Source organism: Chenopodium album, chromosome 10 (assembly GCF_948465745.1).
Source record: "Chenopodium album chromosome 10, dcCheAlbu1.1, whole genome shotgun sequence".
In the NCBI taxonomy this organism is placed as follows: Eukaryota; Viridiplantae; Streptophyta; class Magnoliopsida; order Caryophyllales; family Amaranthaceae; genus Chenopodium; species Chenopodium album.
Genome location: NC_137843.1, coordinates 13741595 through 13756721, shown reverse-complemented (window position 1 = coordinate 13756721; position 15127 = coordinate 13741595). Strand labels below are relative to the sequence as shown.

Sequence of the window (15127 nt, the reverse complement as noted above, 5' to 3'; positions counted from 1 at the left end):
CTATGAGTGCTTACAAGGAGGGAGTGGAGCACCACAAAGACCAGGATTACCAGAAAATGCAGCAGCAGGAAATTTATCCTTATGTGCTGGAATTTTACCACTCAGTTTATTTCTTATAACTTCAAATACTTTTAAATTTTCCAAATTTATCACATTCTTTGGAATATTTCCACTCAAATAATTCCTAGACAATTTTATTGTCTTAAGTTCCTTAGCATTACCAATTTCTTCAGGGATTATCCCTGTAAACCGGTTGCGCATCATTTCCAGCACTTCCAATCGGGTCAAGTTTCCAACCGACTTGGGTATCCGTCCTCCCAATGGATTATTTGACAAGATCAATGAAGTCATCGAGTCCATAGCCAACTTGTTACCAACATTTTTATCAATAGTACCTGTGAACATGTTGCTAGACACATCGATAGAGTTGTAATGCCCTCGTGGTTCATCCACATTCTTATCGAAAATGAAATCCAAGGGGCCAGAGAACTTGTTTGAGTGAAGATCAAGGGCTGAAAGTAATGAAAGATTCTTGAATTCTTTTGGAATGGTTGAGTAGAACTCATTATAAGATATGTTTAGGAACCACAACTCGCTCATTTTACCTATCCATGTAGGCAACTTCCCTGTAAGCTTATTACTCGATAAATCGAGATAACCTATGGATGATGAAGAAAACCAGCGAGGTAACTCGCCTTTTATCCCTGTCTTTGCTAACATTAGCCAAAACAGATTTAACTTAGACAACCAACTTGGAACTTTCACTAGACCAAGTGGATTATATGAAAGATTAAGTACTTGCAAATCTTTAACTTTAGTAAGTTCATGAGGGATTGGTCCTACAAGTTGATTTTTTGACAAATCTAAGCTCATGAGGCTCTTTAGATTGCCAAAATTTCGCGGTATTTGGCCTACAAACCGGTTATTCGAAAAAGCCATGGTGATTAATGTAGTAAGCTTCCCTAGACTTGGTGGTAGATTGCCTGTAATCAAATTATTTTCTAAGGAAATATATTGGATTTTTGGAAGATTACCAATTGAACTCGGTAAAACACCAGTTAATCTGTTGTTATTAAAGCTTAGTGCTTGCAAAGAAACAAGTTTGCCTATTGAAGACGGGATCGGTCCAGTGAGTTTGTTATGGCTAAGGGACAAATCTTGTAATTTGGAGAGTTTACCTATAGAATCAGGTATGCTTCCACTAATACGATTAAGTGCCAAATGCAAACTTTTAAGACTCTTTAGTTTACCAATTTCGAAAGGTATCTTACCAGAGAGTTTGTTATCATGTAGTGTAAGACTAGTTAATGAAATCAAATCAACAACTGAAGATGGTATTGGCCCTGAAAATTGGTTTTCTGAAAGATCCAACTCTGAAATCAATTTCAATGATTGAAAAATCGAGTTGGGAATGATCCCGGAGAGGCGGTTTTGGCTAAGATAGAGCTTTTTTAGCTTAATAAGGCCACTAAAAGAAGAAGGTAGTAAACCATTTAGTTTATTAGTGTTTAAGAAAATATTGGTTAAATGAGATAATTTACCTAGTTGAGGTGGAATAGGACCAGTTAATTCCTTAAGGTTGCTAAGGTCAAGGAGTTGAAGATAGGTGAGGTTACCTAGGAAAGGGGAGAGTGTACCTGACATGGAGGTGTCTAATATGAAGTCATCTCCTGATTGGACTCCGGGGCGGGACACGTTTACTACTCGGCCGTTAACGGGGTTGCAATCGACGCCCTCCCACACGGTGCAACAGTCTGTGTTGGGTAGCCATGTACGGAGGAGTTGTGATGGGTCATGGGTTATTTTGTGCTTGAAATTAAGCAATGCTTCTTTGTCTATGGCATGGCAGGATTCTACTGATTGGGGATAGTATGTGTTAATCAAGAGTATGGTGTAAATGAGAGGAAGAAAGTTTATGAAGAATTTCATTATTGAGAAATAATGTAGGTTTTTATCATTGAATATATGATGTTTTTAGGGAGAGATTAGGCATCTATTTATAAACTAGGAAATTGGTTATTACAAGAGGAGAAGGGTGGGATTGAAGTAACCAATAAGAATGAAAACCACGTGCCCGTAGAATAGAATAGTACGTGTTACTACTTTTAGAGTTGACACGTGCAGTGGCGGATTTAAGATTTTATGGGTGTTGGGTCACCATCATTCATCGATCGGATACCAATCAATAATTAATACATTAATATTGTAAATCTTATAATTAAAAAAAAAAAATTTCAAAAGTAATAGTAGTTCGTGTAAGATTACTGTTTACAATTTGAATGACCTCAATCTTCAGAATAGTTTAGTAAACAAATTGTCAATACTTAATAGAAAGTCAACTAGCTTGTTTATTAAACGGGTCACTTGATCCATTTATTTAATATTCATTGTAGCCTAGCTAGCAAAAAAAAAAAAAAAAAAAAAAAATAAAAATAAAATTAAAGGGTTATATTATCAGATTCGGGTTTGAAAGTCCAACCCCAACTCAACCTACTGAATAAATGGATCATGTTGGGTCAAACCCATGACTTGAAAGAGCTGAGAAACTTGTAATGTACGAAGTATGTGGATAACTAGGTGCCACTAATAATTACATTTTATTTTTCATTAATAAGCCTTTGAATTGAATTATGGTCAGTATTATTAAGCTTACTAATCTGATCTGCCTTTGAATTGACTTACTAATCTCTGCATTATATATTTGATGGAGTGTGATAAGACTGAGAAGTCTGAGAGCAGTACAATTTACGGATTTCTCTCCCATTCCACGTGAAAGGATTGGTGGATTACAATAATTATTACGTAGTAGTACAAATATTGGTCAATAATTGCCTAGATTAGCAACTAGTTTTATACTGATTAGTTTGTATATAAATACTAGTCGCTACTAGTATTGTGATAAATAAAGTATTCAATCTAGCTCGTTTAATTACCGCGTACGAGTGCTGCCTTTTTCGATAAAATATATAGGTGTTCCATATTATTTATACTAGTTTAGCATCCGTGTCATGCACGGTAAGTCCAAAACAAATTATACATTAATTATATAGCTTATGGTTTTTATACACCATTACATTCATAGAACATCTTATGGTTGTTATTTTCTAGGTAGAAAAAAACATAGTAATGTATAAAAGTTACCTTTGCGTCTAATATAACAATTTCCAAAGAAGCTGTTTCATTAGGATAAGCTTTTGAAAACAAAAAAAAAGGATAAGCTTTTGAAGGTACAATCCATAACCTAATTACTCTAGCCTATATAATTACATGTTCATTAGTAGGACTATTATTGTTAATCGAACCCTGATTTAATTTGTTGCCATGATAAAAAGATAGTTGTGGCACCTAAACACATTGATTGATAGATTTATCGGTGCGTTTCTGGTGCGGCAGGGTGCCCTATTAGTAACCCCTAAAGTAACCCCTCAAGTGACTCCACTTAAGTAACCCCTCTAGTAACCCCCAAGTAACCCCAAAAGTAACACCTTAAGTATCCCTCCAAGTAACCCCACTTAAGTATCCCTCCAAGTAACCCCACTTAAGTAACACCCCTAGTAACCCTTGATCGGATCTAGTAACCCCTGACCCACCACCAATGAAAAACTACCACAGATCTAGAACTCAAAACCACCACTACCCACCCACGAAACCACTTCTACCCAGAAATGAACCACCACCAAACCACCACTACCCACCCACGAATTTACCACCACCCACGAAACCACTTCTACCAGAAACGAACCACCATCAAACCCACCCACGAACAACACACACCCAAAACCCATCCGAACCCTCACCGAACCAGAACAACCGGCCATACCCAGATCAACCCATAACCCACGACGACGAAACCACCCTAACCCTAACCAGCCCCTAAACACGACGACGACAAATGATAGAACCGAAGACAACGGCGATCTGAGGTGCTTCAACCAAATTCTCGAATCAATTGGCGTCGATTATGTCGATGAATCCAAGGTTCTAACCCTAGCTGATGATGAGAATCACATCAACAAGCATAATTTCCAGATGTGGTTGTCGGAATCTGGGTGAAGCTCTTCGCCGGATTCGAGAAGGTGCTGCGATGATTTGGACCAAGGGTGAGGCAGGCACTGGGAACATTATCGAGAGAGAGAAGAGAAAGAAAAAAAAATATTGCGGTTGGCCGTACGGTGCGGCCAACTGCATATTAAACTTTGTGTAGATCTATCTATATAGTATAAATCATTCAAACTTAACAAAAAATAAAGTTTGGGTTAATTAAATTTAGTAGTATGAAAAATTATTGGAAGAGTTTACTTATGAAACTTATAATATAAAATTGTTATTATGTGAAGATATTGTGCGTGCATGTATAGTAAAGATATTATGATATTATGATAATGTATGTGTCCCATCTAATAGTAATTATTCACAAAAAATAAATAAAAACATTAAAAAATCTAATAGAAATTAAATGATATTGTGCGTGCATGTAATGGTAAAATGATAAAATCTTATTAATGTGATAATTGTGCTACTTGCATCAATCAAATCAATATTCAATTTCATTTTTTACCTTTAAAAAATAGTGCTATTGTGAATTATTATTATTATTATTTTTATTTATTTATTTTGAAAGATGCTATTGTGATATTTATTTACTTGTAAGAGTAATAATATTGTAATAAGTTGTAGAAAGTGTGATTATGTATACAACTATGGCCTTCTATACAACTATACACGATGTATATTAAAGAATCAAATTATTATAATAAAATTATTATAAAGAATCAATTTATTATAATTTCGAATCAAATATATTCATTGTTATACAATGTTTCTTATTGTGATATTTATATGTGTAAAATATTTTTATCAAAATATATTCAAATTATATACTTGATATATATAATTTTAAAAAAGTTATAGTGAATTATTTTATATAAGGAATGAATGAGATATTTTAATTAAAAAAAAAAGAGAAAAAAGGATTTTGAAGGGAAAATGACAGTACCAGGAAGTGACATGTGTCATTCCTGGTGTCTGTTTTAGTATTATGTTATTGATTCACTAATGATTTTGGCTATTTTCAATTTACATGATTTTATTTGAACCGGTTTTATATTTTATGATGTGATTTTCAAATTTGAGCAAATTTTAACATTATATACATTACTATGTAAAAGTAGGTTAAAATCTTGCAATGCACGGGTTGTTAAATAGTTTTGACAATAATATTAAAATATAAAGTATAAAAAAGATATTCAGAATAATTTCATTTGGGTATATATGGAATATAATTGTCAAACTGAAAAGAAAATATCATAAGGTTTAAATAATTTCTTATAGATTTTGCAAAAAAAAAAAAAAAAAAAAAGAGAGAGAGAGAGAAGCGAAGAAGGAGGGAAAATTTTTCATAAGGTAATGACAAGTGTTATAGAAAAATTTGCTTTTAGTATATGTTAATAGATTGATAAGAACCTATTAAAGAGATGTTATTACTTATTCATAAAGTCTTATATGTGGCTGGCCACATGCCATCCATCATGAGGACTAGTTCGTTACTGTTATATGGGTTACTTATTAGATTTATGTACATTATTATGCGCTTTCTAATTATTAAATTTTTATAATTTTTAAATAACGAAATAAAAGATACTTTCTCCGTTTTTTTAATATTGCAACACTTGTCTTTTAGGAAAACTTAACAAATATTGCACTATTTTCATTTTAGGACAAAAAATATCCCCGTTCACATTGCAAAAGCCCAACATACCCTTATTTTTTCACACTTATTCTTTACTTTATCTTAACATCACACAGACATTTTTGTATTTTTACCTTTCTGTCTCTTCCTTTTTCTCACTACCAAAATTATTGTGCCGAACTTGTATGGTGCAATAATAAAAAACGGAGGAAGTATTTAACATGAGATGGTCTTAAGTGTTTTGACCAGCTGAATTTGATAGCGGGACATCGACAATTTTAGACTAAAAATAATGTAAGATAAAAATAGTAGTTGTGTAACATGTATTAGGCGAATTCACAATAATTTATTATGTCATTAAAGTTCAATTTAGTCTGTTACAATCACACAGTTACAATTTCAGAATAACACATAGTAAGAAGTATCAAATACAAAACGTAATCAACTTGTAACTATGAATCATAATAACGTTAGTTTGAGCTACCTAAACTTGCTTACAAGCAGGAAGTGGCGCACCACAAAGACCAGGATTATTAGTCTTATGTGCTGGAATTTCGCTACTCAATTTATTTCTTATGACTTTAAACTCTTCTAACCACTCTAAATTAATCACCTTCTTTGGAATCCTTCCGGTTAAGTAATTCCTCGAAAGTTTAATAATCCTCAAAGTATCAGCATTACTAATCTCTTTTGGGATCATCCCTGAAAGCTTGTCGCGCACCATCTCCAGCATTCGCAATTGGGTCAAGTTCCCTATGGACTTGGGTATCCGTCCTCCCAATGGATTATTTGAAAAGATTAATAAACTTATCGTGTTCATGGCGAACTTGTTTCCAACATTTTTGTCGATAGGACCTGTGAATTTGTTTCTAGAAACATCGATGGAGTTGTAATGTCCTAGTGGTCCATCGACGTTCTTGTCAAAAATAAAATCCAGGGGACCTGAGAAGTTGTTTGAGTGAAGATCGAGATCTGTGAGTGATAACAGATTCTTGAATTCTTTTGGAATGGTGGAGTAGAATTTGTTACAACATATGTTAAGGTACCACAAGTCACTCATGTTGCCTATCCATGTAGGCAATCTCCCTGTGAGTTCATTACTTGACAAATCGAGATGGACTAATTGTGAGGATGATAACCACGAGGCTGGCTCGCCTTTGAGCCCCATCTTGGCTAACATTAGATAACTAAGATTATTAAGCTTCGACATCCAGCTAGGTATTTTTCCTAGAGAAAGTGGATTGTATGACAAATTAAGTACTGACAAATAATCTTTAATCTTAGTAAGTTCATGAGGAATTGGACCTACTAGTTGATTTTTCGACAAATCTAGTTGCTCAAGGCTCACTAGATTGCCTAGGCTTGGTGGTAGATGACCTGTGATCATATTGTTCTGTATGTTCATATAAAAACATTTCGAAAGATTGCCTAGGGAATCTGGTAAAACACCGGTCAATTTATTGTCACTAAGATCTAATATTAGCAAAGATGCAAGCTGTCCTATAGAAGATGGGATCGATCCAATAAGTCTGTTTAGGTTAAGGGATAAATCTTGTAATTGGGAGAGTTTACCTATTGAATGAGGTATACTTCTAGTGATACGATTCGATGTTAACAATAGCTTTGTTAGACTCTTTAGTTTGCTTATCTTGTAGGGAATTCTACCAGAGAGTTTGTTGTATTGGAGTGCAAGATTAGTTAGTGAATTCATGTTTGAAATCGAAGATGGTATTAGGCCAAAAAATTGGTTCTCTGAAAGATCTATTTCCAAAATCGAAGTCCATGATTGAAAGACAGAGTAAGAAAGGGTGCCAGAGAGGCTATTTCGGCTTAAATAGAGCTTTTTTAACTTATGAAGATTACTAAAAGAAGAGGGTAGTGAGCCATTTAGCTCATTATTGTTTAAGAAAAGAATGGTTAAATGAGACAACTCACCTAGTTGAGGCGGTATCGGACCACTTAACTCGCTAAGGTCGAGGACTTGAAGGTAGGCGAGGTTGCCTAGGAAAGGGGAGAGTGTACCTGACATGAAGGTTTACATGGCGCTAGGGCGAGAAACGTTTATTACTCGTCCGTTGGAGGGGTCACAAGCAATGCCCTCCCACGCGGTGCAGCAGTCTGTGGTTGCGAGCCATGAGCCGAGGAGCTGTGATGGGTCATCAGTGATTCTATGCTTGAAATCAAGCAATGCTTCTTTGTCAATAGCATGACAAGATTCTACTAATTGGTAAAAAATTGAGTTAACCAAGAGTACAATGTATATTATTGGAAGAAAATTTATGTAATTCAACATGATCAACGTATAAAGAATTGACGAAGTTTAGTTTTAGCAATGAATTTGATGCGTTTTATGGAGAAATTTTATAGTGAAGGTTAGAACGTGGGTTGTTAAGTTGGGCAAATGGAAGTAACACAAAGGGAATAGATTACTACTAGTTGAGTATGATTATTCTATTTTGTGATCAAGTTGCTTCTATTCTCAGATTTTATTTTTATATACTGTATACAACTATACAAGGGGGTGTTCATGTATTGCTTAATTGCTTCTAGATGGATTTGAAAGTATTTGATTTTTGTCTGCTTTTGACAAAGGAAAAAAATTGAAATTCTATCTCCGCAAAATGGGTCTTTATCTAGTCAAATAAATTGATCTGGAATTTAGAATATCCGATCTGTTTTTTTATAATTTGAATATTTTGGATTAGATGTTCACAAAATTGGATCGAATTTGAATATTTCAAGTAATTGAATCATACGGTTTAAAAATAAATTTTCCAGTACACCTAGTGCACCCAAAAATTTTAAATAAAATTTCAATATACCTAGTATTCTTCGAGTGTTGTTGAAAAACCTCATTGTGGTAACACCATATGATTAACTTATACCCATCTCCGCTTCCAAGAATATAAGGCACATGACACCTTTTCTTTAGGTAGAAGCTCCTGTATAATATATCAAGGTCATACTTAATTAATACGGAGTAATATATTGTAACCATATAACATATATATTCTATCACTATCAAAGTATGCAATTAGATGGCACACTCGGATGCAAAATTTGCTAATTTTGCACCTAATTACATATGATAACCTTCAATTAAAGGCAAACTTGGCCTTAACATCACAAATTTTTAATAAACAAGAATTTCAACTAGTAGTTGCAGCAAGCAAAACTTCTTCACCATCAGTGCACAAAATATCATAAATGAAACCCAATATTATTAGAGATTTAGGGCCTCTTCTGATTGACTTGACTGAATTGAGCTGAATTGAACTGAACTTAACTTATTAGAACTGAACTGAAATGAATATTTTATAAGATAAGGAAGTTAGGAGCTGAAGTGAACTGAACTTATTAGAGTTGAACTGAACTGAAAATAATCGTATCAGAACAAGCCCTTAGTCGAAGATGGAGAATTTTTAATATCATTTTACTACATCAAAATCGCCTTGGCGTGCCTCGATTGGCATGCGAGAAAATTGATATGTTCAGGTTCCAAGTGTCATTTTTATCTCAATCAAATTTAAGATCAAATTTATCAAAAATAATGTACCAAAAAGCATCGATTTGTTGTGCTAAAACACTTTATTTGGTTAAGGTTTTGGAGCCAATCAGGACTTAAGGGCAAAATTTGAACTAAAAAATGGCACAAAAAGTTTTTTTTTTTAAATTACAGATTCCCAGTGCCGGATTTCATTTATCGCACCCAAATAAAAAGTTTGTGGTGCTACTACACCTACTAGTCAAGCTCTGTGCACCTAGTTAAAAGTTTATACTTTTGAAACCAATTCTGCCTAAATTATAAGAAAAAAAAAATAAAATCAATTCAATTTACCTGTTGGCTAAGAAGTATAATTTGTACTTTGCATGAAGCTCGATCAAAACTCAGCAAATCCTTCAACAATGTGGTGTGTTCTTTGCAAGTATCTTTATGTATGGACTTTACAATCATCTTTCCTAAAGAAGAGGAGTTGATGAGTAGAAATTTTAATAATTCCATCTCGTACATTGTTCTAGAGATCCCTACAAGATGTATCGATTTTACGTGTTGGAAGCATTTCGGAGTGTCTCCCATAGCCTTCAAGAATTCTTCTAGAGAAGGCAAGATACTGTAAATAGAGTCCTTCACCTAAGAAAAATGAATGTTCATGAGAAACTAATAACTTTCTTTTCAATGACTTGGTAACGACGAAAAGCACCCTTCAACTTACATGAATTTCGAGATATTGAAGGTTTGAGCAACTTCTAATCAGGCTAAACAGACTGGACACCATAACTAAATCTTCAGGAGAAAATTCATACACCGTTAACTCTTGTAGATCAGGTAAGTTCTTGACCCGTGCTTCAGGGCAGTTTCCTGCAAGTAAATTCTTGAAAAAGTATACTGCATCATCAAATACATAACTCGAAAATGATTAATGATACAAAGGTTAGAATATTTGTTAGAGCCTAAGATACCTGTATTAATTCGCCATGGACCGCCAATTCTCTCAACGCTTTCAATTGAAAAAATGATTGAAAATAATCCAGTGATTGAAAATAATCCAAATATCTTCCTAGAGTATCGTAAGGACAAAGGTATAAGAAAGACAGTAAAGTAGCATTCTTGAGGTGAATAGACTCGAATGTTCCTTTCAAAACGCATGACTTGAGCATTGGAGCATCGAGTGTTAAATTTACAATCCCATCAACATCAAATAGACGCAAATTTTCAAGTAAAGGGCATTGAGATATATACGACTCCAAACAACTGGTACGAACCATGGCATTTCTCAAGTCAAGGGTCTTAAGCTTAGGTAACGCGATCATAGATAGAGGAGATGTAAAAATGCAACATTGAAGGCGTAAAACTTCAAGTGATTTGCAAGAAAATATGTAAGGTGGCAAAATATATGGAATTTTGAGATTGTAACCCTCCAAGATTAATTCCTGTATCCATCTTGTAAATTCATCAGGCACTTGTAAATCATCAATACAACGATTTTTGTTGATTGTGGTCATTTTGAACTTTTGAACATTACCAGAATGTTGTTTTAGAACAGTGTTGATGATATGGTTACATTTATCGACAGCAGATTGTTTAACACGCCCGCTGTAACAAGAATATTTAGGCTTTCAAGATTGAAGTTAAGAACTGGAATCGTAGTCCACTTATACCACCATTGTCTAGATAAGATACTAGTCTTTACTGCTTCTTTGATTGACATATACATTAAGATAACTTCAATCAAATTGTCAGGAAGACTACTTAACTTGTCATGGTGTGAATTCTCTACTGACTTCATCGCCTTTTCAGATAACATGGTGTCTGAAACGCATTTACAAAACAACGATGAGTACACATTAATGCTAAACAAATGAAGTGATCAACTGCGTGCTGAAATTTAATCTACATCTACATAAACACCAAAGACATACGAACAACATTACACCACAGAAACACAATAGATAATCAATGAATTAATATAATTACAAAACAATCCTACAAAACGCGGTTTTTTAGCATATAAATGTATTCATGGCAATATTGATAGGATGCTAAGCCGGTTTCCCAAGTAATCTAATAAACGTGTTAAACAATTATGCTCTGCCCTCAAAGAAATTTAATTACATCACTCTGTTAAAATAAAAAAATATATATACATTCATATCCTTTTAAATAAGAGCCTAATCGAACAAAACAAATAATTGAATTTGAGATCGAACTCTTAAGTAATATATATATTATGAAATCGGTGTTTTGAACTTCATAGAAAGATCTCAATTCTCAAAATAAGACCTAGGTTTTGAGATCGATGTCACGCAAAGGGTGATAATTTAGTAGCCCGTACTTACAAACTACGATTAAAGTGATGTGAATCAAAGTTTTCGCTTAGTTCTTGACACCCTTGGCTAATTTATCAAACCAGCCATTATCAATTGGCTAAAGGATGTTATTACTTCGTATTAAGATCATCTCCTATAGCCCTAATTCGAGAATCACTAATTTTTATATGTGGCTGGCCACATGGTGTGGCCAGTCCGTTTCATATAACGGACCCCGTTATACCAAACGGGTCCGTTATTTTAAATTAAAAAAAAAAAACATGTCTTTCTTTTTTTTCATTTTATTACATCAAAAGGTTCTTCTTTCCCAAAGTTTTCTCATTTTCTCTGTTCCATTTTCTCTCTCCTCAAATTGTTCTTCTTCCATTTTCTCTCTCCTCAAATTCTTTCTCCTCTAAATTGTTCCACTAGTAGAAAATAGTAAATGGGAAGCCCCAAATGGCAAGGGGTTTTGGAATTCCGCTTCCAAAATTGTGAATGGCAAGCGGTTTAGGGTGAACCGCTTGCCAAATTGTAAATGGCAAGCGGTTTTGTGTGAACCGCTTGCAAAAGCCCCAAATGGCAAGCGGTTCGTACCATGAACCGCTTGCCTTTAAAAAAAAAACCCTACCCATTTTGTTATAACCCACTCTATCTCACCCATTCTCTCTCCTCTCCTCTTTTCTCAGTTTCTCGCACCCCTCACCTCTTTTCTCTGATCTCTTTCTCACTCCTCCCTTCATCCTTTCTCACTCCTCCCTCCATTTCTTAGTTTCTTACTCCCTTCAATATCACTCTCCTTGATCTCTTTCTCACTCGTACTCTCCTCGACCAAAACCCCCAAAAAATTCTGGAAAATTTGAGTACAATTTCTAACCAAAACCCCCAAAAAATTCGAACCAAAACCCCCCAAAAAATTCGAGCAAATTTTGAGTAAAATTTCGAGCAAATTTCGAATTGTGGGTTCTGATTTGTGGGTTTCGATTTCAATTTTGTGGGTTTCAATTTCTTTTTTTTGTGGGTTTCGATTTTAATTTAGTGGAGTTTTCGAGTTTTTTAGGTCAAATTCGACCATAAAAACTCTAGATTTAGAGTTTTATGGTCGAATTTGACCCTTAAAACCCAAATTTCAAGCCAATTTCGAGGTTTTGGTGGAATTCATGGTATGTTCCCTTTTTTTTTTTAATTTAACGGTGATGTGTGGTTGAATTGGTTTGTTTAGGTCGATTTGGTGTTGGTAGGGGTCGTGGTGGGCGAAAAGGGATGGGATCTGGTGGGTGGTGGTGGTGCTGGAGCGTGGTCTGGTGCGTGGTGCGCGTGGATGGTGGTGGTGATGGTGGTGCACGTGAACGATGGTGGTGCACGTGGTGGAACAAGAGTTGTCTTGTATTAATTTTTTTTTTGACAACTTGTATTAATTTTTATTACTTGTATCAATTTTTTTAATTTTTTTATGAAAATGTATTACTTAGAATACTTACATCAATTAATTAATAAAAATATTATTGTTTATATATATATTTTGTTTGTTTATTAATTTCAGTGAAAAAAAAAAACAAATTTTTTTTTTAATTTTTAATAGCCTAAATGGGCAGCGGTTTGGCGCCAAAACCGCTGCCCTTTCTCTTCAAATGGCAAGCGGTTCTGAACCGCTTGCCATTTAAATGGACAATGGCAAGCCCCCCAAGAGCGAGCGGTTCAAAACCGCTTGCCATTGGGGGGTTTGAACCGCTTGCCATTTTGTTTATTCTACTAGTGTTCTTTTCACTGATAATGACTAAAATCAAGATAATCTTCCCTAAGGGAAAGAAAGGATCGACATATACGCTGAACTCTCCTACTTCTAATATAAATCAAACCCTAATTTTAGTAATTTTTCGATTTTCCTGTCATTTATGCTCTGCAATTTGAACAAGCATCGAGAGATTGTTTTTGGTGGTGTGAAAGAATTCGTGAGTAGAAATCAAGCAATTTATGAAGAATTTCTAGAGAATGAAAAGAAAAAAAAAGGCAGATGAAATGGAGGCTGCTAAGAAGATGCTGGAGGAGCATGCTAATGTAGAAGATACAACAATAGTTACTTTTTTTATCATGTAGGGATTACTTTTTAAAATTACAGTGTACTTATTTTAGGGGTTACTCGTTGGTTTTATAGGGAGGGGTTACTTGTTGATTTTACAAGGGTTGTTTGTAAAGTTTTAGGGGGTTACTTGTTACTCATAGTTTATTAGGAGTTACTTGTTAGTTTAATTTTATAGAATTTGTTGTTAAGTTAGAGGGGTTACTTGTTAATTTTTGTTAAGTTTCAGGTGTTAGTTACTTGTTAGTTTTATAGGAGTTACTTGTTATTTTTAGGGGTTACTTGTTAATTTTTGTTAGGGCTACTTGTTTATTTTAGTGGTTACTTGTTAGTTTAACAGGGGTTACTTGTTAATTTTTGTTAGGATTACTTGTTTATTTTCGGGGTTACTTGTTAATTTTTTGTAAGGGTTACTTGTTTATTTTAGGGGTTACTTGTTAATTATACATGGGTTACTTGTTAATTTTTGTTAGGGTTACTTGTTTATTATTGTTAGGGTTATTTGTTTATTTTAGGGGTTACTTGTTAGTTTAACAGGGCTTACTTGTTAATTTTTGTTAGGGTTACTTGTTAACTATTGTTAGGGTTACTTGTTTATTTTAGGGGTTACTTGTTAATTTTTGTTAAGGTTACTTGTTTATTTTAGGGGTTACTTGTTAGTTTAACAGGGGTTACTTGTTAATTTTTGTTAGGGTTACTTGTTTATTTTAGGGGTTACTTGTTAATTTTTGTTAGGGTTACTTGTTTACTTTAGGGGTTACTTGTTAATTTTATAGGAGTTATTTGTTAATTTTTGTTAGGGTTACTTGTTTATTTTAGGGGTTACTTGTTAGTTTAACAGGGGTTACTTGTTAATTTTACAGGGGTTAGTTATTAGTTTTACAGGGGTTACATGTTAATTTCTTCAATTTCATTGTATCTATTTTCATCTTCCAGATCCAATACCTGATTACTGGTTTGGATTTCGAGATTCATCAAAGAATCTTCAATTTGTTCGATCTTTAATGATTCTTGTGAATCAGGTAATTTTTCGAATTCTTCTACCATTGTTATTCTTGAATTTCTGGAAGAAAAATTGTGTGAGGTTTCGCTCAATTTTCGCATTTGTTCCTCGTAAATGAGTTGTTATGGGTTTTAAGGTTTAGAAATTTGCGCGTGTTTTGTTGAGCCATTTTGTTCAGCGTTGTTTCCTAATCCCGTTATACGCGCGTCGTTCTCCGTTATTTTGCTGACTTGGAAGCAGGCCACACGGTGTGGCCTGCTGTACCAAAAAGGCGCCGTTCAAGAATATGTGACAACAAACACGGCGCATATGGCAGTAACAAGCTAAGATAGAAAAAAATTTACTACGTATATAATTTAATCTTTTTACAAGAAACTAATAGTGTACTTGTATGAATTATGATAGTACCTTGATATTTATATTTTGAAAGACGAACAGATTTTCTGATGGTCGATCGAAGAAGCTGTTGATGTAAACTAATTGGGTTCGATACAAACTTTATAATGTGAAAATAAAAGGATAATAAAATATTAAAAAATGATATTAA

General features: G+C 34.1%; 1 protein-coding gene across 1 annotated transcript; it reads right to left on the bottom strand.

Moving 5' to 3' along the window:
- On the bottom strand, positions 1-1929 carry LOC145564884 (uncharacterized). Its single transcript, XM_081625050.1, has one exon. The coding sequence runs from the start codon at positions 1927-1929 to the stop codon at positions 1-3; it is 1929 nt and encodes a 642-aa protein (XP_081481176.1).
- Between the last annotated feature and the right edge of the window lie 13198 nt (positions 1930-15127).

Excerpts from the sequence above, each read along its gene's own strand:
- LOC145564884 (XM_081625050.1), bottom strand. The coding sequence starts at position 1,929 with ATGAAATTCTTCATAAACTTTCTTCCTCTCATTTACACCATACTCTTG.